The sequence below is a fragment of the Orcinus orca genome, chromosome 4 (assembly GCF_937001465.1).
Source record: "Orcinus orca chromosome 4, mOrcOrc1.1, whole genome shotgun sequence".
Lineage (NCBI taxonomy): Eukaryota > Metazoa > Chordata > Mammalia > Artiodactyla > Delphinidae > Orcinus > Orcinus orca.
This window is the reverse complement of record NC_064562.1, coordinates 50,320,767-50,347,253: the sequence shown is the minus strand read 5'-3', so window position 1 is coordinate 50,347,253 and position 26,487 is coordinate 50,320,767. Positions and strand designations below refer to the sequence as shown.

Below are 26,487 nucleotides of genomic sequence, written 5' to 3'. Positions count from 1 at the left end.
ATATAAATGGAATCATACAATATACAGCTTTTTGTGTCTGGCTCCTTTTACTTGGCATGTTCTCCAAGTTCATTTACATTGTAGCATAAATCAGCATTTTTAATGGCTGAATAATATTCCACTGTTTAGATTATATCACATTTTGTTTGTGCATTTGTCAATTGGTGGACATTTGGTTTGTTTCTACTTTCCTGCTATAACAAATAATACTGACATGAACATACATGGACAAGTTTCTGAGTGGCTATTTATATTTTGTGTGAAAATATTTTTTTCAATTCTTTAGGTTACATACTTAAGAGTGGGACTGCTGGGTCATATAGTAACTCTATATTGAACATTTTAAGGAACTGCTAAACTGTTTTCCAAAGCTGCTGCACTATTTACATTCCCACTAGCAGTGTATAAAGATTCCCATTTCTTCACATCCTCATAACACCTGATATACCTGACTTTATTATAACCATCCTAGTGGGTATAAAGTGGTATCTCATCATGATTTTCTATTTGCATTTTCCTAAAGCAATAATGATGTTGAACATTTACTGGCCATTTGTATATCTTCTTTGAAGAAATGTGTATTTTAATAGTTTGCCCATTTTAATTGGATTATTTGTCTCTTTACTGTTGAGTTGTAAGAGTTCTTTATACATTTTGGATACTAGGTGCTTATCATATATACAATTTGCAAATATTTTCTTCCATTATGTGGATTGTCTTTTTACTTTCTTTATAATGTCCCTTGAAACACAAAAGTCTTTAATTTTAATGAAGTCCAATTAACCTAATTTCTTTGGCTGTTTGTCTTTTTGGTGTCATATCTAAGGGACCATTGCCTAATCTGAAGTCATAAACACTAACACCTTGGGCATCTACATTTTCTTCTAAGAGATAGTGTTACCACTTATATTTAGGTCCTCAATTTATTCAGTCCTGTGTTATTGTTTTTCTGCTTGAATCCAATTTTTCCATTAGTTCTGGAAATTTTTACCCAATTCAGTTTTATGATTTTAAGTTATCAGAAAAACTGTACTTGTCAAAGTTAACATTATTTTAGGACATATCATATTTTCCAGGAATTTTACATAATTTCTGGAACACTTATATACCCATACAGACATAAGAAGTCTTAGTATGACTTCTTATTTGACAATGCTTCTCATGTAATTTATCAAATAATCTTAATTAGTTTAATATCTCCTTTTTTATAAGGAAAAATTGATTTTAGGGAGTTTGTCAAAAATATCAAAGGGTTTGGTCAAATAGGATCATAAGTCACTATACAAATAATAATTAGTTATTCATTTAACCAAAATGATAATTGAAGACTTTGTAGGCAAATATGGACAGTTACATAGTTGTAAGACCCAGCCTTCTCAAGTAATCAAAGACCTGAAACACAGAAAAATAATTTTGGACAAGACACAAAATCTTTGTTCTAGGCAGATTACTTAAAAGGTAAAGAAAAACCTTTGTTTACAATTTTTTATTGAGAACAGACCAATAATCTAAGAATTTGTTTGAGCCAACAGAGAATTCTGTAGTATATTTGATTAGACTCAAATATTTTGTATCAATGTTTTATATCTCAGACAGGTTCTCTGAAGTTAGCATAACAACAAATGGTATACCCTACTCAGACATGCAACACAAAAGAAAAAGATACAACTTGACCCTGGATTTTTTTCCCTAGAGTAATTTCTTCCATAAATAAGACTTTACTTTTTACATATAAACTTGTCCTATAACTGGCCTTGGCTCACAGAGAGTGTTAAGGACATAGCTTAAGAAATCTAGACTACTTTTTAATCTATTATCACCACAGACCACAAAAACATCCTCCAAGTAGATACTCAGGTCAGATAAAGATGCTCTTTAAAAAATTTACTGAGGAAACAAACTTTTAAATATCTAAATTCTTTCCATTCTCAAACAGATTTTTATTAATGCGTTTTCACTAGACTTAGAGATCACCTCTTTGTAACTTCCTTTCAGAAATGTGCTTTTTCCTTTCTTTGCAACTGTCTGCTTTTTCTACATCCCCACATTTATGAGGCTTGGTATCCACTGTGGTTTTGTTTCTTAAGATCTGTAGGTGGTTCCAACAGAGTACAATACTTGTTACAAAATGACACAGCAATTTTTTTTCTTTCCTTAGAAAAACCCAACATTTTTTACCCTGGAACAGTTATAGAATTTGAGACTACTAAACAGGCATAAAATAGCTGACTATGGAAAAACTTCACCCTTAGTCTTGACATGGTGTGACATATTATCTATGTACAATGTGCAAGAAGAAAAAAATGAAATGAGCCTAGCTATACATATAATGAAAATCTCTTGCCAGTGACAAGACTTAAGTTTAAGGCAAGGAAGTGAGACATTCCTCCTAGAATTTGGGGCACAGAGTTGAGAAATGAAAAGACTGAAGGGGGCAAAGAAAAAAAAGTTAATGCTTAGGTACACCCCCAGAAGAATGAAAATATTAACTTTCTGAATCCATAAAGTTACCCTTAAGACTCTTCCTTAAATATCACCTTATTTTTTAAATAAATTTTTATTGGAGTACAGTTGATTTACCATGTTGTGTTGGTTTCTGCTGTACAGTAAGGTACAGTTAGACATATACCTATATCCACTCTTTTAGCTTCTTTTCCCATATAGGTCATTACAGAGTATTGAGTAGAGTTCCCTGTGCTATACATACAGTAGGTTCTTATTAGTTAACTGTTATATAGAGAGTAGGGAATATTACCTTATTTAACTTTACTAACACACAGTAATATTAGCAATAATATTTTACATTACCTAGCTCTTTACACTTTATAAAAAGCTTTCCAGGTCTTCCTTTCCTGGCCATGATGGAACAACTGTTCTTCTGCCAAAAACAATTAAAAACTAAACATTTATTAGATAATGGTTTTCAGTCATTGCACAATAGTCATTGCACTATAATCATTGAGGGAAGGGAAACATATGATGTGAGCTCATCAACCATCCTGACATTCTACCTTGGGGGATCTTCAACACAGAAGGAGGAGGAACCCAACTAGAGCTCAAAAAGAGTAGATTCCTGAAAGAGCTGAAGTTGGTGGGACAGAGCACTCGAGAAAATGGAGTACTGCATAGGAATTACTGTAGTTCTTTGCCAAAGGCTGGGCTATCCAGGTACAGGGTGAGACTCTGTGAGGCTTAGAAAATATGGCCTGCTATGTGACTGAGAGCTGGATAGTGATAGCAGAGGGCATACCATGCTAAGAATGCTGCAGCTCTGGTCTAGAACGGGTAAAAAGACCTTGCTGAATATCTTCAATGTTTAGATGAGATGCAAAACAAACAAACAAACAAACAAAAACCCCTGTAATATATGCCCTAAAGTAAAGGACATACACTAGGATTAAATTCAAAACCAAATAAAAAAACAAGTCATCCTGCAAGGACCAAAATAATCTAACACTAATCTAATACTTTCCAGAATAAAAGCTAATTCCCTTTGAAAGAAAGCATTATTCCAACCCCTGACAAGATTTCATATACAATGTTTTGCACATAATCACTAGACATATAAAGAAGCCGGAAAATGTAACCTAAACCAAGAGAAAAAAAGAGGTCATTCAAACTAGACCCAAGGTGAACCAGATATTGTAATCAGCAGTCTAGGAATTTAGAGCACCTATTATTAATATTTTCAAGGTTTTCAAGGTTAATATAAACATAATGAGTAAATAGATGAGCCACATTAGTAAGAAAATGGCAATTATAAAAAATGGAAATTTTAGAACTGGAAAGTACAACACTGGAAATGAAAAAATTCACTGAATAAGCACGAGCAGTAGAACACAGATACTGTACAAAAAACTGAAAATATAATTAGAAAACAAAAAGCAACATGGTACACTTAAAATTAGCCACATCAATAATTACAATTAAATCAACTAAAAATCTCAGTAGAAAGGCAGATATTGTCAGGCTGGGTAAACAGATCAGGACAAAATTATAAGCTGTCCACAAGCTGTGCACTTTAAATACAAAGGTACATATAGATTGAAAGTCACTGGGTGATCAGAGAAGAAAAGGAAATAAAAGGAATCCAAATCGGAAAAGAAGAAGTAAAGCTGTCACTGTTTGCAGATGACATGATACTATACATAGAGAATCCTAAAGATGCTACCAGAAAACTACTAGAGCTAATCAATGAATTTGGTAAAGTAGCAGGATACAAAATTAATGCACAGAAATCTCTTGCATTCCTATACACTTATGATGAAAAATCTGAAAGTGAAATCAAGAAAACACTCCCATTTACCATTGCAACAAAAAGAATAAAATATCTAGGAATAAACCTACCTAGGGAGACAAAAGACCTGTATGCAGAAAATTATAAGACACTGATGAAAGAAATTAAAGATGATACAAATAGGTGGAGAGATATACCATGTTCTTGGCTTGGAAGAATCAACATTGTGAAAATGTCTCTACTACCCAAAGCAATCTACAGATTGAATGCAATCCCTATCAAACTACCACCGGCATTTTTCACAGAACTAGAACAAAAAATTTCACAGTTTGTATGGAAATACAAAAGACACCGAATAGCCAAAGCAATCTTGAGAACGAAAAACAGAGCTGGAGGGATCAGGCTCCCTGACTTCAGACTATACTACAAAGCTACAGTAATCAAGACAGTATTGTACTGGCACAAAAACAGAAATATAGATCAATGGAACAGGATAAAAGTCCAGAGATAAACCCACGCACATATGGTCACCTTATCTTTGATAAAGGAGGCAGGAATGTACAGTGGAGAAAGGACAGCCTCTTCAATAAGTGGTGCTAGGAAAACTGGACAGGTACATGTAAAAGTATGAGATTAGATCACTCTCTAATACCATACACAAAAATAAGCTCAAAATGAATTAAAGACCTAAATGTAAGGCCAGAAACTATCAAACTTTTAGAGGAAAACATAGGCAGAACACTCTATGACATAAATCACAGCAAGAAACCTAGGAAATGGTACAGATGAACGGGTTTGCAGGGCAGAAGTTGAGACACAGATGTAGAGAACAAACGTATGGACACCATGGGGGGAAAACCGTGGTGGGGTGGGGATGGTGGTGTGCTGAATTGGGCGATTGGGATTGACATGTATACACAGATGTGTATAAAACTGATGACTAATAAGAACCTGCAGTATATAAAAAAAAACAAACAAAAAACAACTAATACTAAACTTTCTTTGGGTTATTTGTATAGAAATATGTTAATATAAATGTTTCAGACATTACATGAAATTTCTAAAAATCTTCTATTTCTGGTATAATGTTATAAGTCATAATTCTAGTTATTACTTTAAAATGTGTATCTCAGAAATAACTAAATTTCCTTGTCAATTGTACTATTATGAACTTTCATAATCTTTCAAATCTTTAACCGTGGTCATTTTTAAGTCTTTTGTCATTTACAGACAGTTCTGGGTGTACTCTGATGCTTTCACAAAAATGTTCCTATGAAAGTGTTTCATCTTCAAGGAATTCATGGAAAAGACTCTGACAAGTACAGCTTTCTGGTAACTGACTATACTGCTGAACTGAATGAATAAGCATTTTCAGAACTCTAATGGAAAACTGATGAATTCATAAAAGTGCTAACAAAAGATCAAGATAAAAAAAATTAATTACATGGGACTGAGTGAACTGATGAGGATGATTATAATTTTTGTGACTTTCTGAATAAAAAAAAAAATCCCACAGGGACTCAGAGGCAAAAAATATACAAATCAATTTTCACTGCAAAGTAAAGGAGCTGTTACAGTGGAGGATTCCTGGACTGAATGTCAATATTATGACATGGTATGAGTGTGTTTCGTGTTTGGTAATTGCAATCATTGTTGCTTTTGTTGTGGTCATCCATTTACAATGCTTGGTGTCAGGTTATTTCTCTCTCGTAAAAGTAAAATACAGTGTGTGTGTGTGTGTGTGTGTGTGTGTGTGTAAAAAAAAAAAAAAAAAAGACCTTAAAGAGGAGATGCGGACCCAAATACCTGTGTTTTTTTTTAAAAATAAATAAATTTATTTATTTGTTTTTGGCTGTTTTGGGTCTTCGTTGCTGCGCGCAGGCTTTTTCTAGTTGCGGCGAGTGGGGGATACTCTTCGTTGTGGTGCGCAGGCTTCTCAAAAAAAAAAAGCAATCACAGAGGGACTTGCCTGGCCATCCAGTGTTAAGACTTCACGCTTCCACTGCAGGGGGCACAGGTTCAATCCCTGGTCAGGGAACTAAAATCCTACATGCTGTACAGCTAAGTTACAAAAGTAAAAACCAGTCACAGAAACAGGTCAGATACAAGGGTATGAAAAATAGATGCAACATTTCAATGTGAAGAATGGCAATAATTTATGGCCATCTTTATTCTGAGAACACACAAAAATATTTATATAATGTTTATGGCCACTTTATTCATAATAGTCAAATTGTGAGCCCCAAACTGATCCAAGTGCCTGCAGATGAATAGATGAACAAATTTTGGTATATTTGTACAACTGAATCTCATTTGAATTATTTAAGGCATATTCAATTGAATAAAAAGGAATATGCTACTGGATGGATCTCATAGACATTAAGTTGAGCCAAAGAAACCAGGCACAAAAAAGTACATATTGAATGATTCCATTTATGTGAAATTCAAGTATAGGAAAACTAAAAATAGGAATAGTGGTTTCCTCAGGAGGAAAGAGATTAAATGGAAAAGAGCACAGATTTTCTGAGAAGTTGAAATGTTCTATATCTTGATTGTTTACATATTTCAAAACTTTTTGAACTGTACACTTAAGATGTATGCATTTCACTATGTAAATTTTATCTCAATTTGAAACATAAAACATAAAAAGTTTTCATAGCTATCCTGTTTGTTCCTCTCACTCATCATATAGAGAAGAAAATGGTATTTTCTTTTAAAGAAGTGATAAGTTAAGATTTCACAGAAGGTTAGTGGCATTGGAACAAATGGAATCTAGGTAAGCCAGCAATTCATGGCTGAAAAAACATCTTTTTTACTTTTCAAAATTTTTTAAATTTTAAAAATAGGCTTTATTTTTTAGAGCAGTTTTAGGTTCACAGCAAAACTGAAAGTATAGAGATTTCCTGTATATGCCCTGCTTCCACACATGCATAGCCTCCCGCATTATCACATTCTCGCACCAGAGTGGTACATATGTTACAACTGATGAACCTACATTGACCCATCATTGTAATTCAGAGTCCTTGGTTTACATTAGGGTACACTCTGGTGTTGTACATCCTATGGTATGGACTAGTGTATAATGACAGGTATCTATCATTATAATACCATAGAGTATTCTCAGTGCCCTGAAAATCCTCTGTGCTATACCTATTTATCTCTCCGTAGCTCCTCAGCCCCTGGCAACCAGTGATTTTTTTACTGTCTTCATGGCTTTGCCTTTTCCAGAATGTTATATAGTTGGAATCATACAGTATGTATGGTTTTATCAGATTGCCTTCTTTCACTTAATAATATGCATTTAAGTTTCCTCTATATATTTTCATAGATTGATAGCTCATTTCCTTTAAGCACTGAATAATTTTCCATTGTCTGGATATATAATTATTTATCCATTCGCCTACTGAAAGGCCTCTTGGTTGCTTCCAAGTTTTGGCAATTATGAATAAAGCTGCTATAAACACCTGTGTGCAGGTTTTTTGTGTGGACGTAGTTTTCAACTCCTTTGGGTAAATCTCAAGGAGCACAATTGACAGAAGGTATGCTGAGAATGTTTAGTTTTGTAAGAAACTGACAAACTGTATTCCAAAGTGCCTATACCATTTTGTATTCCTAAGAGCAATGAATAAGAGTTCCCGTTCTTTAACATCCTCATCAGCACTTGGTGGTGTCAGTGTTCTGAATTTTGGTCATTCTAATAAGTGTGTAGTGGTATCTCACTGTGTTTTGTTTGTTTGTTTTTTAATTTGAATTGCCCTGATGCCATATAATGTAGAGCATCTTTTCATAATATTCAATATTTCATATTATTTGCCATCTGTATATCTTCTTTGGTAAGGGGTTTGCTAAAATCTTCTTCTTCTTATATAATCATGTTATTTGTGCTCTTATTGTTGAGTTTTAAGAGTTCTTTGGGTATTTTGGACAATAATCGTTTATCAGATATATCTTTTGCAAATATTTTCTCCTAGTCTGTGGCTTGACTTTTCATCCTCTTGGTAGTGTCTTTTGCAGAACAGGAAGTTTTAATTTTAATGAAGTCCAGCTTGTCAATCCTTTCCTTCATGGATTTTACTCCCTCAGTCTAAGTTATGATTTTATTTTCAAGCCATCATGGAAAGCTAATTGGATATACTTCACATAAAACCTTCACAACTTTCATTTATTATTTTAAAAAAACTACTTGTGCATAATCACACTGTGAGCAAAACCAACTTTGGTCTATTTCTAATACATTAGCCACTATTATTTTTCTCTTTCTATGACATAGTCTTTGGTCATAGCATTCACCAGTCTAGTTCTCAAATTTAAATTAGGGAAAAATAAAAGTTGTTCCCAAGGAACATCCTGTTCCAAAGAAGATTATTTCCAGTCTGATTTATTAAAATTGAATTTTTTTTAAACCAAAATGATTCAAAGCAAAACATTTTCTTAACGGCCTGGTCAATTTACTCTCCAGGGGAAGCCATGCTTTAAAATCCCAAAGGGTTAGTAAGCTACCATAGTCCATCATTAGCCAGAATTTCTAGGATTTTGTGACTTTTGGTTTGGCATTGCAACACCTCTTATGTCACTAGGATCAATTTCCTAATTCCTAGTTTTTATGAAAATAATATTTCAAAAATACATAAAAGTGGTTATTCATTAGGGATTCATAATTAGATTTATGGAAAAAATTTGTGGCAAAACTTCACTATAAGTTGTGTTCTATTCTTATTTTTCTCTTTTGAACTTTGTTTTGTTGATGTTGTTATTGTTTGTTTTAGTCTATTTGGCCTAAATTTATAAAAGAAATTTATTGCTTACAGTTCTAGACACTGGGAAGTTCAGAATCAAGATGCTGGCAGATTCAGTGTCTGGTGAGACCTTGTCTCCTGGTTCATAGATGGTGCCTTCTTGCTGTATCCTCACATGATCGAAAGAAGTAAGGGGGCTCTGTGGGGCGTCTTTTATAAGGACCTTAATCCCATTCATGAGAGATCTTCCCTCATGTCCTAATCACCTCCCAAAGGCCTGGCCTCCTAATACCATCATATTGGGGGTTAGGATTTCAATGTATGAATTCTGGGGGAGACACAAACATTCAGACCATAGCATTGTTGTTCGTGGTGGTATGTGTGTGTGTGTTTGATTTTTAAGTTCATGAACATTGTCTTCGATACTTGTCAAATGCTGAATCTTTGCTATTTGTTCAAGTAGTGACAAGGGGGGCCAAAGAGAGTTTTGATTCTCTAGGAAATGCATAAATCACACACATATAAATACATCACAATTATCCTTATTAAAACAGCAATCAATTATGTTCTGATATATATTAAATGAGAATGAAAGACACCATAAGTTCATGTAGAAGTGGATATTCTCCTAAAAAAAGTTATGAAGATCACGGTATTCAAAAACAGTACAGTAAATGACCATTATTAAGCACAGTATTAGAGGTCTAACTTCCACAAAGGACCTCTGTAGTATCAGCCAAATGACTTCTCAAAAAAAGTTATTTAAGATAGCTAATCCCTTGAAAGATTTTCTTTTCTTGCTGAGCCCAGACTAAATTTCTGAAGAGAGTAATGAATACTTCCCATTTCTGAGAAGCCCAAGGCTTTTGGCAACATTTAAAACATTAATGCTCATTCCTTTTTTTTTTTTTCCATCTATCATCTCTTGTCAATGAAAACTTTTTGCAGGCCAGGCTTGCACAGCTGAACAAAAATAACTAGCTACCCCTTACACCCAGGAGGTGGCAAGGAAAAACCTACATATGGTTAGTAGGAGCCTAGCTCAGTTTAGACTCAAAGTTCATTCATTTACTTCTCAAGCAGATTTAATCTGAAATGGGTAGCAGGAAAATTAGATAATGAATAAAAGGGAGAAAACATTCCTGACATATCACAGTAAATCTGGGACAACTTTGAAGCAAAGTTCTTCCCTAAATGATGCCCCTTCTTCGTAAGGCTGCCAAACCCAATATGGAAGGAGACAGACTGCTTTGATATTGCAAAGTTAAGCCAAAAGTAACTGGCCTTTTCCTTTTCTTTTGCATGCAAGCAAGTAACTCTATTTTCCACTTAAACTCTTATTGATTGATAAACTCTTATACTGATATCTTTGATGTGCTTAACCTGATAATGATATGTCCACATCTTTTCTTACTGCAATATACAGCATTTCTTAAAGGTAATATAAAGAGTAGTGGATATAAGAGAAAATAGAAACTTAGAAAAATATTTGAAAAGGCCTAAGTCATATACTAAATCACATCACTAAAGGCCTCTCTGATTTGTTGGAAGAGATCAATTTAGAATAACATTCCCACACTGTTACCATTCAACACATTATAACCTAATCAGAATTTTCCCTTATCACTTATCTCCAACAATCTCTAAGTCACATAAAACATGTATTTTGGTTGACACCTTAGTCGTATATAGTTTTTCTTTTAATATCAAATATCTTGCTGGTTTCTGAACATTCTTTTGAATGGTTCAGATTCCAAAGACTGAAAATATCATCTGAACAGTCCCTAAGAATAGTCAAGAAAAAATTTTCAACATTGGGAAAGCCAATTCAAAATAGATAAGTTCAAATGATTAATGACAGTAAACCACCCTATTCTTTCCTCCTTAACTTTAAGATCCACTTGCACTTTAAAGTACACTACAAAATTTAAAAGTTAACATTATTTGTCATCAAATGTTCATGAACTGCTTGCTACTGAACTTGGAACTTATGGGAGGTCAAGTGAGAAATATAAGACATCAGTGCTGATTTTGTTTATTTTTTTATTTATCTATAAATTTATTTATTTAATTTATTTATTTTTGGCTGAGTTGGGTCTTCATTGCTGTGCACGGGCTTCCTCTAGTTGTGGCGAGTAGGGGCTACTCTTCATAGCGGTGTGCGCGCTTCTCATTGCAGTGGCTTCTCTTGTTGTGGAGCATGGGCTCTATGGGAGTGGGCTTCAGTAGTTGTGGCTCACGGGCTGCAGAGCGCAGGCTCAGTAGTTGTGGTGCATGGGCTTAGTTGCTCCGCAGCATGTGGGATCTTCCCTAACCAGGGCTCCAGCCCGTGCCCCTGCATTGGCAGGCGGATTCTTAACCACAGCACAACCAGGGAAATCCCCAGTGCTGATTTTAAAGTTTATGGTTAACTTGGGATAGACAAAACAAAAGTTATGGAGTAATTAATAATCAACTCTGTCTCAGGAGAGAGTTTTTACAAGTACATTGATTGTTCAAGGACTAAAAGCGGAAGGAATTCATTTCAGTTGGCTTTGTCAGAATAAACCTTCTCAGAGAAGACAAGACTTTGGTTTTGAAGAAAGAGAAGGACTTAGAAAGCAGGTGACAGTATTAGGCTGGTTAACCTGAAAGCCTCTTGGATGTTTGACATCATTGTGACCTCAAAGTCCAGGAGTAGATAGACTGTGGATTTCAACACCTTAACATATGATTATTGGGCAATAAAGTGGTAAAGTAAAGTTAACCAGATGTGGAGAGCCATGGGGTATTTGCCAGTACTGTGAAGAAAGCGGTTTGTAATCTGGAAACCATTAAAAATTTCTTGGGGTGGATTCTCCAGTGCTTGACTTCTAATCCTGGATTTTCTGCTTCTTAACTCTTTCTCTGGCCTTTCTTTCCCAAGCTGAAAAGTGAGGAGAGGAAAATGTTTCTTACCTGCCTCGAAGAGTCAATATGAGGCTCAAAACATCATGAACATGAAAGTGTCTTCAGAGCGGCAAACCATCAAGAATGTTTTAATTCTTCTTACATTACTCTATGGTATTATGACTAAAATTGAGTTGCTTTTGACAGTCAACTTTTCAGGCTATCAGGATGTCATTTTGTGGATTGTTTTGTTATACTTTGGGACAAAAATAACACAGTGCCTTTCTATACTACCTGTACACAGTGCAGGCAGGGCAAATGGCTTCCCTTTAGACTTGCAATAAAGAAGCAATTACTTTTGAAGAGCTCTGCCTCCTAGTTGGTGTCATTGTCAACTGCAGGGAGTCTTCGGCCCATCCACATTCCTATCTGTCTTTGCACAAGGTCTACGTCAGGGATGCCTAGACAGGAACCAGACATGGGCGATGCACCCAAATGATTTCAATCAGAACTCAGATTAAGTTACCTGCTGCCTCCTGATTAGGTTGGGCAGCCCAACAGCTAATTTCTAGGGGGGACTTCCTATTACTTGCTTGCCAGATGTAGAAATATTTATTTTTGCCTTATATTCTGTAAACAACCTATGGTAAGTTGATTCTGGGTACAAACCAGGTGAAGCATGCACATCTGTAAGGAGAGTGTCCAGAAGAACTGGAAGTCACATCTCATGACCCTTCTATGATCTTACAATTGGGTGCCAAAACTAATTCATAAGTTCCTTTATATTTAAAACAGCTTATTTGGAACCTAAACACACATACACACAATCACACACATAATACACATACACACTTATAAAAAGTCAATAACCTACTTGAGTCATTACATACTTTTTCCCCCACAAAATCTTATACTATGGCTTATTCCCTGTGGTTAAATTGAATATAATTGCCCAAGATTTTTAGTTACATTTTTGAAATTTTATCTTATCCACATCAGTGAGGCTTTCGTCTTTAGATACAGTCTAATATCTAAAAAGGCAATATAGAATAATAATCTGAAGGTTATTTTCCCAGATCACCACTTCTCAGAAGGATGAAGGATTATTACGCTGATGGGATCAGGAAGCTGTGCAGGATAGAGAACTTCCCATTTAACTTCCCACAAAGTGAGGCCAAACCTCTCAGCCCTCTTCAACTAGGGGATTTCCAAAGTTTTCTTCTGGACTAAAAGTTCTAAAGGTCTACGACACCTCCTTCTTGCTCACCAGTGGAGGCGATGTCCTGCCAAGGAAGATGTGTGAAGGAGTTAAGAAAAGTTCCACGGTCACGAGAGACAAGGAAAAGAATTGTGTTCCATGACTGGTTTCTAATTGCCATCATGTTTACCGATTGCCTTGGCTGGCCAAATGTGAGGAAAACAGTCTTGAGAACAATCCAGAATAGGATCTAGTTAGATTTCCATGAAAAAAAAGCCTACATGCCATTCCAACATCATTGCCACACCTGCCATGGAGTTAGACATGTGAAAGACCCAGCCGTTAAAACTTCACAGTGCTAACTGCTTCTACAGAGGAGAGAAAGAGAGGAAGCTGGAAGCTACCTCACACCTCGGGTTCAGGGCGCAGCTGTGGGCTCACTCTGACTAGAAGAGTACTGTGGAAACAGGCTTGGCCACACCACTGATCAAGAAGTTGGATGATTCCAGAAGCCTATGTGTGTGTGTGAGTCACCCTTCCCTCCCATGAAGTTGTTTGAACGAAGCCAGAGTGGGTGCTGTCTTGCTGCCAAATTGATTCAAATCCCTAGAACCAAACTTCCAGATGAGCCACTTAAACTCATCAGACCCCACAGCTTCTCCAACTTGGGTCAATTACACGCGGAGTTAGGAAGGTCTGGAGCCATAGCTAAGAGGCTGGGCTCTGTGGCATTGCTTTAGTCTGCACTCACCCCTCCCCATTCCACCCCCAAACAAGACCATACATCTTCCACTTCCATAGTGTATTGATCTGTGCAAAACAAGGCATCATTTCCCAGGGCAATTTGCTGGGTGATTTTCGAAGATTTTTGTTAAACCACCTTGACACTCATGTTTGCAAAACTAAGTATAGGATTTCCAGTAAGTAGACTTGATTTTGGAGCCTGGTCCTCCCACTGACTTCAAGTGGGAGTAGAGGTACTTTCATCGTATTATCTTGGCTTCTAACGCTGGCTGAAGACCAGAGAATTATAAACTAATTTGAAGAACCTAGAATGGTCTGCCTGCAAGCAGGAGTGTAAGGTCTTGCAGTTTGGCACAGTTTTAATCATGGCTTACATTTCCTGAATAATAATAGTAATAATAATTAGAAAGGAATTTCAGAAATCTTTCTAAAGTCAAACCTCCGGGCTACTTTGTTCCCAGTCTTCCTGTTTAGATGGAGACGACGGGCATCTCTGAGAAGATTCTGTGCCCCAGGAGAAGCTGGCTTTCGCTAGCCCAGGCTGGCCCCGAGGATGAAGTCTCCGCAGGACTGCTTCTCACTTCCAGCGGGAGCAGCGCAGAACTCCATCCACCGCGGGGCGAGCTGACTCGTCCATCGCGGAATGGGTGCAGTCAGCGGCTCCCAGCCGCCCTCCCCAAACCCCACTGACTAACCCCGCTCCACTTGGCCCCCTTTACCCCGCCCCGCCTCAGTCCGGGGGATTTCCCAGGCATCCCAAAGATTGAATTTCCTGCCGGGAGGGAGAGAGTGCAGATAAAAGGGATGCGGAGGACCCGAAGAAGTCACGGTGCTCTAGAGCTTCAAATCCCACCCCTTCTCCCTCCTGAACCCCTCTCGCTGAGTCTCTTCGCCACTATGAGACTCCTGTCCAGCCACGCCGCCCGCATCCCCGGCCCTTCGGGCTCACTGTGCTTGCTGCTCGCGCTGCTGCTGCTGACGCCGCCAGGGCTCCTCGCCAGCGGTGAGAGCTCACAGCCAGCCGGACGCACCGGGCAGGCGGAGTGGCCCCGCCTGCCAGGCGGCCGCGACGCCCTGGGCGTGGGGAAATGTCCAGGTCGGACTGGCTGGGGAAGAGATCTCCCAGCAACCTGCCCATAACCGTGTCTCTCTTTCTACCCCAGCGGGTCCTGTCGCGGTCATAGTGAGAGAGCTGCGTTGCATGTGCTTAACCACCACACCGGGGATTCATCCCAAAATGGTCAGTAATCTGAAGGTGATCGCCCCAGGACCGCAGTGCTCCAAGGTGGAAGTGGTGTAAGTCCTCCTGCGCGGCGCTGTCCACTGTGACCTTGGCAAGAGGGATGTCTCCCCAGCCCTGACTTCAGCCCCCGCAGCTCATGGGCGCATCCTCCTTTTCTCTCTGCAGAGCCACCTTGAAGAACAAAAAGGAAGTCTGTCTGGACCCAGAAGCTCCTCTGATCAAGAAGGTCATCCAGAAAATGTTGGACAGGTACCTGTCACCTTGATCTTTTTGATTTCTGAATGTCTCTTGGAGTGCGGACTTCTCAAAGTCCTTATTCTCCGCGTGGGATTTGGCAACCACATTCCAGACCACGCTTAGAAAAAAAAAAGGAAGTTCGGGAGAAGGGGCGAAAGTTGTTCTAGAATGTCCTGGGAAAACCCTTATCACAAATGTCATGTGTAATTGCCTAGGAGGTTACACAGAACTCACCGCTGAGATGTATTTGTTGTTGTTGTTGTTACTAGAGATCTTGAGCCCACCCTTTGCTTTTTATTGATCCTCAACTGTGTTTTGAAAACAAGTTGGGGTAGACAGGTGTGTGGAAATTTGGTTATACTGATGTCATTCTTTTCCCAACAGTGGAAACAAGAAAAATTAAGAGAAAGGACTGTGCATTGGAAAAATTGCCCAGTTCTTCAGCAGAAGAGTTTTCTGGGGATCTCTGGACCCAGTGAAGACAAGAAGCAAGGGCTAATTTTCTCCAGTGAGTTAGGTTTCTGTATGAATTCCCCACTATAAGAGAGAGATGAGAGGAGGGAAACTATGTTTGTCCCTGCAGCTTTCTGCTCAGTTTATGGCGTGTTTAGCGTAGTATTTCCTGCTCCTTATTTGCTGTTATTTTATCTGCTATGCTACTGAAATCTTTGGCAATTAACTAAATTGTGAATCAGGAATCATTGGTTGTTAATCTTTCAAGGTGACTATTGTATTTCTACAATATAGTTCTTATAGTGCTATGGAAAAAGCTGTGTCTTTAATGTGTGAATGATATTTCATTAGAATGCTGTATACGGAGATAAACTGTTATTCTCACCCTTTCATGAAATAGGAACTACTTTAGTATTGTTTCTTGAGGAATATGTTAGAGACATATTACTCTTACTCTTGACCCTGGTTAGCTAGTTAAGTTACATTGCATTAGAAATCTGGATATATTATATAGTTATCTGTGTGGAATATATTTCCTTATTTAGAATTCCTAAATGTATGAGTTCTAAGGACTAATATATTCTTTTCCTATACATTTAGATATTTGATGTCTTCCTAGTATGGCATAATGTCATGACTTACTCATTAAACTTTTGATTTTTATGGTATTTATTATCCAGTTTATTAGGAGTATTATATCTATAGTATTATATTTCTAAGTATATGTTTTGGATTGATGAAGAAGCTAGGAACTAGGTAAATTCCTTATTTCTAGTTTTTATAAAAATACATCCTTTTAGTTTCTTAAAAGTAAAGACACATTGTAAAGCAATTATACTCCAATAAAGATGTTAAAAAAAAGAAAGAGTAAAGGCAAACTTAACAATGATTTATACTTTGAAAGTTCTGAAAACATATTTGAGCTCTTTGAATATAAACTCATCATGCAGTTAAAAAAAAAAAAAATGCACTGCCCTGCTAAGATTTGCAGATGCTTATACTGTATCTTTTAAAGGTTTTGACCATTTTGTTACAAAGAATTACATATGGATCACATTTACTATGTTAAAATTGCACTTGTTAAATGTGGTCTCAATGGTTTATGGTACTTCCTTTGTTCTCTGGGAAAAACAATAAAAGATTTTAAAAATTTACTGAAGTTCTTTCTTGTACGCGGGCCTCTCACTGTTGTGGCCTCTCCGTTGCGGAGCACAGGCTCCGGATGCGCAGGCTCAGCGGCCATGGCTCACGGGCCCAGCCGCTCCGCGGCATGTGGGATCTTCCCGGACCGGGGCACGAACCGGTGTCCCCTGCACCGGCAGGAGGACTCTCAACCACTGCACCACCAGGGAAGCCCAAGTTCTTTCTTCTTTATTGTACTGTTACAAAAATGTCATTCCTCTTTAATTCTACATTATTGTAAAAATTAACCACTCTCCTCTTTGGCTAGCAGAGAGGACCCTCATTTCCCAATGTCCTTGCATTAGTTCAACCTATTTCCAAGCTCACTCTCCTTCCAGTTCCTCATTCACAGCACCAACAATGTCTGGGTTCTTTAGAAAACACAAATAGATAAGCCTTCCTTACCTTAAATCCTTTACTGCTGCCTGTTTCCTAGACATGAAATACAAGTTACAAAGTATGACAAATTAAGTTCTGTTTCATGACTCCTGATTATTACTTCAACTGCATTTTCCCCTAGCATCTTTGCAGTCAAGAATTCAGTTCCCTTACAGGGCAAGTTCTTTCCAGGTCCAGGCCTTTGCATTTGGTAGGGCCTCTACCGGGAAGGCCCTTCCCATTTTCTGTCTATAGGAGGAAGCTTATTCATCCTTCAGAGCTCAGTTCAATCAACACCTCCCTCATGAAGTTTTTCTTGGCATTCCCAGCAGAACTCGTGGTTTCCATTTTGATGTTCCCATAGTATCTTCTAAATATCTGAATTTATGTGAATAGCCAACATTGCATTACTTTTACTTGCTTATAAGGGTTTTTACCCTGCTCTACTTAGAGTTCTCCCAGAGCATCTGCCATATTTCGTTCATCTCCGCATCCCCAATACCTGATACAGATTAACTTTAATGAATTAATAAATTTTCCTGAAACTCAGGTTGTCAGATAGTGCCCTAAAATCAGTCACCTGGCTCATGGTAGGTGCTGAATAAAGTTTAATTCCTTTACCCTCTTTTCTCTTTCTTGCCTACAAGCAATCCAACAAGAGCTTTGGTATGTGCAGTCCCTTCAGCCTATAACACTGACCCCTCACTTTCACCTGACTAACTCCCGTCCTTCCTTCAAGGCCAGTTTACATGTCACTCATGGCCTCTCTGACCCTTCCCCCCACTAGATTAAAGTCCCTTTTATATCCTGTCATAGAATTTTGTTCTTTCCCTTCACAGCATTTTGTCACCAACATGACTGTAGAGCCTATAGAGACTATGTACATGTGGTCATTTATTTAGTGTCTGTTCCACCTTCACTGTAAGCTCCATGAGGGCAGGGCTATGTTTATGATGTTCACCTCAGTTCCTAGGACAGTCCTAGCACATAGTATGTGCTTTAAAAGATAAGTGATCTAAACAATTCCCACTGTCTCTCTGGTATTAAAATACCAATTTCATGGGAATAGCTCATTCTGAGGAAGAGCAAGAAAACAAAAGGAAAGAGACTAATCCAATTAGTATACATACATGCATCCCCCAATTGGATTAATTGTTATATATGCTTATATTAACATGTATTTGTATTTATTAATATATGCTAATATATTATTAACATATCTATATCTAACCTAAGCTATTCTATATCTTTTCATCTCTTTCCATATATATCAAATATCAATTAGATTAATAAATGTTCTATTATTACATATTAATATATCTACGTAATAGAGAGAGAATGTATGTGTGAGAGAAACAGAGATACAAAGATATGAAAAAACCTAGAGTAGATTCAAAGAGATGAGTTTGCTGACAATTTTTTCAACAATATAAAAAATCATAAAATACCTCAAATTAAAAAAAAAATTTTAAACTTCTATGGTACTTTATTGCTCTCTCAAATAGCATTTTTTCCCTTTGAACCCATAAGTTATACACTAATCCTAAAAAAACAAACCAGTTACTATAAATGTTTGAATTATAAATTTCAGTGTTTTAAACAATCCCTGATTTATTGTATGAGCCCCAAAATACTCATTGAGTAAGTGCCTGATAATAACAAATGAAAGCGTATTAAATGCCTTTGGGATGGACAAAACATGTGAAGAAATAAACATTACTGATTACTTCTTTATCATAATTCAAAATGTCTGTTTTTCCCAGAAGCAAGATTAGTAAGTTTAGTTTGTTTATAGATCATAGAATAAGACCTTATTGTAATATTCTTGAAATCGTATTTGTCATGCTCGTGTCATAATTGGCTGTTCTACAAATAAAATAGATCACAGTATATTACCAAAGTATAACCTATACAAGAACCTCAGTGACAGCTACTACTCACCAATCCTGCTGTTACTATTGATCCTGCGAGTAGCAAACTCAAAGACTAACATATCCGAGGGAAATTAATCTAATGAACATCTTCTAAGGATATACCTTCTATTTTCCTCCTCTAAATTCCTAAATACTATATTCACTCTGTTATCCCTCTGAAATTCATTCTCATATATGAAATCACTGGGAATTGAACAAACGCTCAGCTAAAATTTACTCTATGCTTCTCCCCCAATCCAAACAATTTTCAATGTGCAATCGATGCCCTTCATTCTACCAGACTTTCTTGTTTGCCTTCGGGTGTGACACATTTACATAATCCTTCAGTTCCTGAAGATATGACAGGATCTATGATAAAATATGACTAGTGGCTTTGTTTTTCTATCATAGTTTTAATCCTTGCATGAGGAAAAGAGTTGCTGTGGGTAATTCTCAGGTTGTTCATAACTTCAAAAGTCCTTCCTGGATGTTACAAATTGAGAAATTTACCAGACAGAGGAAGAACCTGGGGATTTCGATTTGCCTCCCTGACTACTAAGAACCATCAGTGCACATGATTCTGATTTTGGCTGATGGTCCTCAGTGGCTTTTAGTCAGCAAAATTAATATTATATTCCCGACAAAGATTGTTCATACTTCAAATATGTAAAGTGAAATAATGACATAGCAAGACATAGAGTTTAGGTGTAAAACTTTGTTTCCACCAAGTCTAGAGTCCAATTTCTTAAATATTGAGAAATTGCAAGAACATCCCCTGCCCTCTGAAAAATCCGTGTTCTTAATGGATGTGTTTCCACTACCACATAAAAGTGTGATGATTATTTCGGACCCACCTCTTGGGTTGAACAAAGAGAAAAATAGTTGATTTGATTCACTTCCAGCAAGAGAGGCCAGTGATAGTTCTTTGTAGTTTGTGGTGAAGTGCAAGTCAAAGCAGTTGCATTTCAAGTCTAGTTTTGAGTATTTTTAGCTACGTGACTTTGGCAATTTATTTAGCCTCTCCATCCCTCAGTTTTCTCATCCGTAAGAGCAGTACAATAATATCTATCTCTCAGGCAATAAAGACTAACCTGGAACAAAGTAGTTTCTTGATAAATGTTAGTTCCTTTCTCAAGCTTCCTAATTCAAGCTCCTCTTTAAATGAGAAAACTGAGGGTTCAATCATTTGAGCACCCTTAATTTTTCTCATATGTATTACCATTCTTTATACCTATGTGTGAATGATTAATTTTTAGTGCTTCTAAGAAATCTTTTTTTTTCCACCAGTCTTTTTCAGGAAGCTTCTGGAAACAATGCATTCATATTCTCTATATATTTTCTGTCAGTTATGTGGCAACAATATAAAGATGTATGATGTATTTCCCTTCTTATAAACATTAATCCATCAAATATCGGTATTGACATTTATTGGTAATCTTGTTTCATACTGGACCTCGTGCAGGATCCTTATGATACGGCGATTACAAAGATGAGAAGCTTTCAACCTAAGGTAAGGTCTTTTGGCAGCAAATACACTCAAAGTTTTCTCTGACAAAGCTTTTCTTGAAAGCTGAATGAAAAGGAACTAGATATTTTGAGAGAGAGAGGGAGACAGCAATAGTGTCTTAGGTGGCATTGCCTAGAATCAAACTCTGAGAGGAGATTTGCATGCAGGAAATTTGAGGAATGCTCTAAAAATTAACATCTGTCAGGAAGTAAGCAAGCAGCAGTGGGCAAAGGAAGAGCTGCTGTGTGACAGAAGATTCGGGTGGCCCTGTGAGAAGCTCTGGAGCTGGCCTGGCTTTGCAGAGTTATTCTGAATTTTGGCAAGGAGGCAGACCTCTGAATCTGCCCATTGACCAGCCATTAGATGTGGGCTACCCCTGGGGAGTGGGCATAGCTTTGGGTGAGACAGCGCCCTCAGGCAGTGAGCTATGCCCAGGGGGGACGTTTGTTCTGCGTGATCTGCTGCCATCTTTCCCAGCAAAGGAAGAAAGCTGTGGTGCACCCTCCAGAGGATCCTGAAAGGGCATCCTGGAGGTGCATCATGGTTTCTGGGGCTGGGGAGGGGCGAGGAGGGGAGGAGAGGGACAGAGCAGGAGGAGGAGAAGAAAGGAAACGGGATGGGAAGGGAGGAGGGGGGAAGGCTCTTGTCTTTCATTGTCTTTTTCTCTCTTTCCTACTCTCCTCTTCCTTCTCTCTCTCTCTTTCTCTCTCTCCTGCTCCCTTCCTTCCTCCTTCTTCATTTATTCATGACAAATGTAACGATACTACTTAAAAGAGGAGGACGAACAGGAGGACCAAGGTGTCCCAGCAAAAATCTCAGCCAGTAGCCAGCACGAAACACCTCCCACGTGAAAGAGGCCAGTTTGGACTTTTCAGCCATTCCAGTTGCCCTCTGACCACACCAACTCAAGTGAGCTCAGGCAAGATGAAAACAGAAGAACCCCTCATTAGCACACAGAGTTATCAGAAATTACAAACCTTTGCCGTAAGCCACTAAGTTTGGAGATGGCTTGTTATGCAGTAAAAGAGGATCAGAAAAGGATGGTCAGGCATCTGATGTTCAACAAATAGTAACAATCAATATAATTAAAATAAAAATCCTCAGGCTTGCACAACTTAGCATTGTTCCTGTATAACAGCACCCAGGAAGATATTTCCCCATCAGCTCTTTCACCTTCCCCCCTCTCCCTCCACTCCCCACACCATGCCTCACCCCTGGATAAGATACAGCCTCAATTATATTAGTGCCAGAGTATTTGAGGTCTGGATCATTCTTGGGCACTCAGAGTTATACAGAAGACATATTAGATTTCAGCACTTATAGGAAAGCTTTTGTTGGCTAGTATTTCAATTTATTGATTAAAGCGCTTTAACAAACTGACCCTCCATTTTATCATCTCTAGGATCTTCTGTACCCATTGGGTTTTTTTGTTGTTGTTTTAACATCTTTATTGGAGTATAATGGCTTTACAATGGTGTGTTAGTTTCTGCTTTATAACAAAGTGAATCAGTTATACATATACATATATCCCCAAATCCTCTCCCTGTTGCATCTCCCTCCCACCCTCCCTCTCCTAACCCTCTAGGTGGTCACAAAGCACCGAGCTGATCTCCCTGTGCTACGCGGCTGCTTCCCACTAGCTATCTGTTTTACATTTGGTAGTGTATATATGTCCATGCCACTCTCTCGTTGCATCCCAGCTTACCCTTCCCCCTTCCCGTGTCCTCAAGCCCATTCTCTACATCTGTATCTTTATTCCTGTCCTGCCCCTAGTGTATCGGTTGTTTTATTACTAATTTGTAGGCAGTGGCTTATCCCCTTCATATTTAGGAGATGTCAGTTCAAAACATTCTAATTAATGCAGAATTAATATATGTTTTAATTTTAAAGGCTAATGTTCCTCCAGTGTCTCTAGATATTTTCTTTTGAAATAGCTAACAGATAAGTTCTGTTCTGAGTCTTAGAAAACTTGCTAGTTTCCTGAATGACACTGCTATTTATAAGACAATGACTTAAAGGAAAAAGAGATAAAGTAACTTACCACAAAAAAAAAACCAGGGTGACAAAGTAAGAGTCATAAAAAGCTGTCAAGTTATTTTTAAACCCAAGAGCCTCTGACACTAATTTTCTAGCATTCTCTGAAGTAATAACTTTGCATAAAGTAACTTCTTTTGCTTGAATAACTGATTTTAAAATATTTTTTACCCATTTCTGTATAGTCAGGTTATTCAAGTCAGTATTATGTTTCTCTTCATGGAAATCCAAGAAAATCATGCATGTGACAGTAATAGCAGTTAGCAATAGTAGTAGTAGTAATAGCAAATTAGTATTTATATCCCATTGCTTTGCACAAATATTTGAGATCTCACTTTTAAAAAAGAAGTAGTTAAATGACTAAGTCACACAGCAAAGAGACTTTGTAATGCCTGGCACATAGTAGATACTTAATACATATTGAAGAAATGAAAACTAGCAAAACGTTATTTACCTCACACGCTAATAGGCTTGTGAAATTTTAGTGACTCAAGAAATGTGTTAATACTTCCTCACAAACCTTGCTGTCGATGTGTCTTTTGTGACAAAATACACTTGTTGATTAAGACAATGAGTTGATGATCCTGTGCTACATGCCTACCTCTTTCCTGGTATCAACTAAGTCAAGTAGCATCATTAGCTCAGAAGACTTCCATATAGTTTCCCCAAAAGGATTAGGAACTTTTGACTAATCTTAGTAAGTGAACCAGGAAGGAAATGTGGATAGTGTTTGTATGGGGGTCGGGGAGGGGGAAGGGTACATTGAAACTCACAGATATAGTAAACAGTACGTGTTGCAGAGAGGAGAGGTGGGATGGACAGAAAAAGAATGATACGATGAATAATGCCAAAAAACTTTATATCTTGCTGTGGAAATGGTTTTGAGCTTATGGTTGAATACAAACATATCTGATTTGTGAATCAGCAATAGTTTAATCACAATAATGGGGAAAGGCTATACCATCATCACTCAGGAAGAACCAGAAGGAAGTTTGCTCTCCTGATTCTATTTCCTGTTGAAATTCTTTCTATAATTCACTTCACATGGTCACTCTTAGAAGGATACTAATTTTTTTCAGCTTAATATTTTCCTTAAGCTTACCTACTAGACTATGAACTTTGGGGTTGGGAGAGGTGGAAAATCAGGTTAATTTAATATGTTCTACTGCTAGACTGTAAGTTATAAGAAGAAAACAAATGGGCTGGAGAAAAATATGGAATACATTGTAAAACAGGAAATAAGAACTTCAGTAGGCATAGTCAGTAACTGCTAAACAACAGGAGAAATTGGCTTAAAATTTTTTACAAGTTGGAAATCATTTACTGCAGTCATTCTTTTGATAAAAAGTAATCTTATACATTTAATATTTTAAGAGTTTCTTCTAAAATTTTGAAGGTATAAATAAATAAGAAAAAAAGAAAATGGGAAGTTTGAATATTGTGTAAGATTTGGACATAGTTGTAAGAGGAAGACAACCTGTGTCTGGGGCCTCATCCTTTTTGCCCAGCCTTCCAAAGCACCTTTTTATACCACAGGTACTTTGGGCCATGTGAAGTCTAATTTGAGAATTGTGACTGATTAGAAATGAAAACGAAACTTTCCTTTAGTGATACATATTCACTGATTTATTCACTAACACTGTTTAGCTAAGACCTGCTGTATATTGTGTTACCTTACACATTATAGGATACATGAGGTCTTCAAAGAAACCTTGGACATGTCTCTGTATTCAAAAGTGTACAGAGGGGGGTTCTGTGCCCATGAGTCTAGACGTTCAGATTGTCTAACCATTGTACTACTTGTGCATTTCAGTTAATATTGCTGTGCATTAAAGAATAAACAGGTCCTAATGCCCAAAATATATTAAAAGTAGAGGTAGTAAAATAATCCCTTTATAAATGCTCTTTTATTGTTTTTTAGGAAGGGCTGTGTCTTCTGGGAGTGTCTATGTTAATCCACTTCTTAGAGCTAGATGTAGTCCTGTACTTAGTCGTTGAAATGCTGGTGGAAGGGTAAGAGGAAGGGTGAAAGGAAAGGCTCTTGGCTAATATCTCCATGTCTAGAAGACAGTTTTAGGTTATAACCATAGGCTGTATGTGCAGTTTTGTAAAGTACCTATGTTTATTGTGGACAAGGTTCATTCTTTACTTTGCAACATCTAAGATTTTTAGATGATCAGAGGTGACGATGTAGGATAAAAAGTAGAGCTAGTGGGCTTCCCCGGTGGCGCAGTGGTTGAGAGTCCGCCTGCCGATGCAGGGTATATGGGTTCGTGCCCCGGTCCGGGAAGATCCCACATGCCACGGAGCGGCTAGGCCCGTGAGCCATGGCCGCTGAACCTGCGCGTCTGGAGCCTGTGCTCCGCAACAGAAGAGGCCACAACAGTGAGAGGCCCGCATACCGCAAAAAAAAAAAAAAAAAAATAGAGCTAGTGAATTAACCAATTTGTAAATATCTTTGTTATAATTGATTTTTTAAAAAAGCAGCACCTTGGATATGGAATGGTTAAACTGTCTCAGAAATATACGTCAGGACTCTTTCATTAGGTTGGCAGAAGAGGGGCAGAAGGAAGTATAAAGGGAGGGATGTATGTGGATGTGTTCATATTTATATTTTGATGATAACCATTGATGCGTGTGCATCTCTTGGCTGTGCTATAGGAATATATTGTTAAGTGAGTCAATGGAAACATACCTTCTTGCTAATACTTTAATTGTTTAGATCAGATAATGAATCCTCTTAGAAGCATTATGCTTTGTGTACTCTGTTGTGTTATGTCTCATTTTGAATTTAACATTAAGGGAATGTAGTATTTTAATCATAAGTCTGCCAATATCTGTCTAAAGGCCTGTTGCCATTTTTGTCTTTTATGAAATTTTTATTGCCAAGAAAGGCAGGATTATATTTTTTTCCTTCCAGATTGACTTGCTGTAGTGTATTCTTGGTTATAAAAATACTCATATAGCTGTGGGACTTTGAAATGGTAAATGTTCGTGATGTGGGAAAAAGCATGATACATAACTGTAAAATCTGAATTACATAAATTCAGATACATGGATGCTTAGTTGTGTAGATACACAAATGAGATTTAGAAGGATGCATCAAACAGTAAACTGCTTGTGATTATGGACGACTGATTTTTGCTTCTTGTGTTTTTCGGTTTCCTATTATGCACATGTTAACCTTTAAGAAATAAACGTTATTTTAAAAACCTTAAAAAAAAAGTGTACAGTCCTGTTGAGGAAGCAGGTCTCATAGATGGGGCAGAGATCCAGACAATAGCATATGCAAGCCAGTATGTGATGTGCAGGTCTATCTCTGCATAGCTGCAGGGCTTTGTCGTGTGGGGTTTGAGATCAAGACCCTTAATTGGTGTCTGAGACTTGAGGAATAAAGATGTTACTGCAGTTCATATAAAAGTTCAAAAATGGAAACACCTTCAAGGTCACCAATGGGACAGAAGTTGAACAACAAGAGCCCATGCTATAGAATGTTATGCAGACGTTGAAAAGAATGGGGAAAAGTGACACTGAGGTAGCATGCAAGGATGCTGAAGACATATTTTTGAAGGACAAAAGCTATATAATAATCCCATTTATATTTAAAAAATCTATGTCTACCTCTCTATATGTTTATCTCTATGTATTGGGTTGGCCAAAAAGTTACCCAATATTATGTGTGTGGCTCTATGTATATGTATATGTGTATATAGAAATGTAGAGAGAATAGAAAACTAGTGCCAAATTGTTACCAGTG

General features: G+C 37.5%; 1 protein-coding gene and 1 long non-coding RNA gene across 2 annotated transcripts; one reads left to right on the top strand and one right to left on the bottom strand.

Moving 5' to 3' along the window:
- Window positions 1–10,996: 10,996 nt before the first annotated feature.
- LOC117198059 (uncharacterized) lies at window positions 10,997–14,451 on the bottom strand. The gene is made up of 2 exons (XR_004478996.2): window positions 14,223–14,451; window positions 10,997–11,878 (listed from the first exon to the last, which is right to left on the bottom strand). It is a non-coding gene; the product is annotated as an uncharacterized LOC117198059 (long non-coding RNA).
- LOC101277882 (C-X-C motif chemokine 6) lies at window positions 14,452–16,257 on the top strand. Its single transcript, XM_004283553.4, has 4 exons — window positions 14,452–14,786; window positions 14,947–15,079; window positions 15,192–15,275; window positions 15,648–16,257. Exons 1-4 carry the CDS (start codon window positions 14,588–14,590, stop codon window positions 15,664–15,666), a joined length of 435 nt encoding a protein of 144 aa, XP_004283601.2. The 5' UTR covers window positions 14,452–14,587; the 3' UTR covers window positions 15,667–16,257.
- The last annotated feature ends 10,230 nt before the right edge of the window (window positions 16,258–26,487 follow it).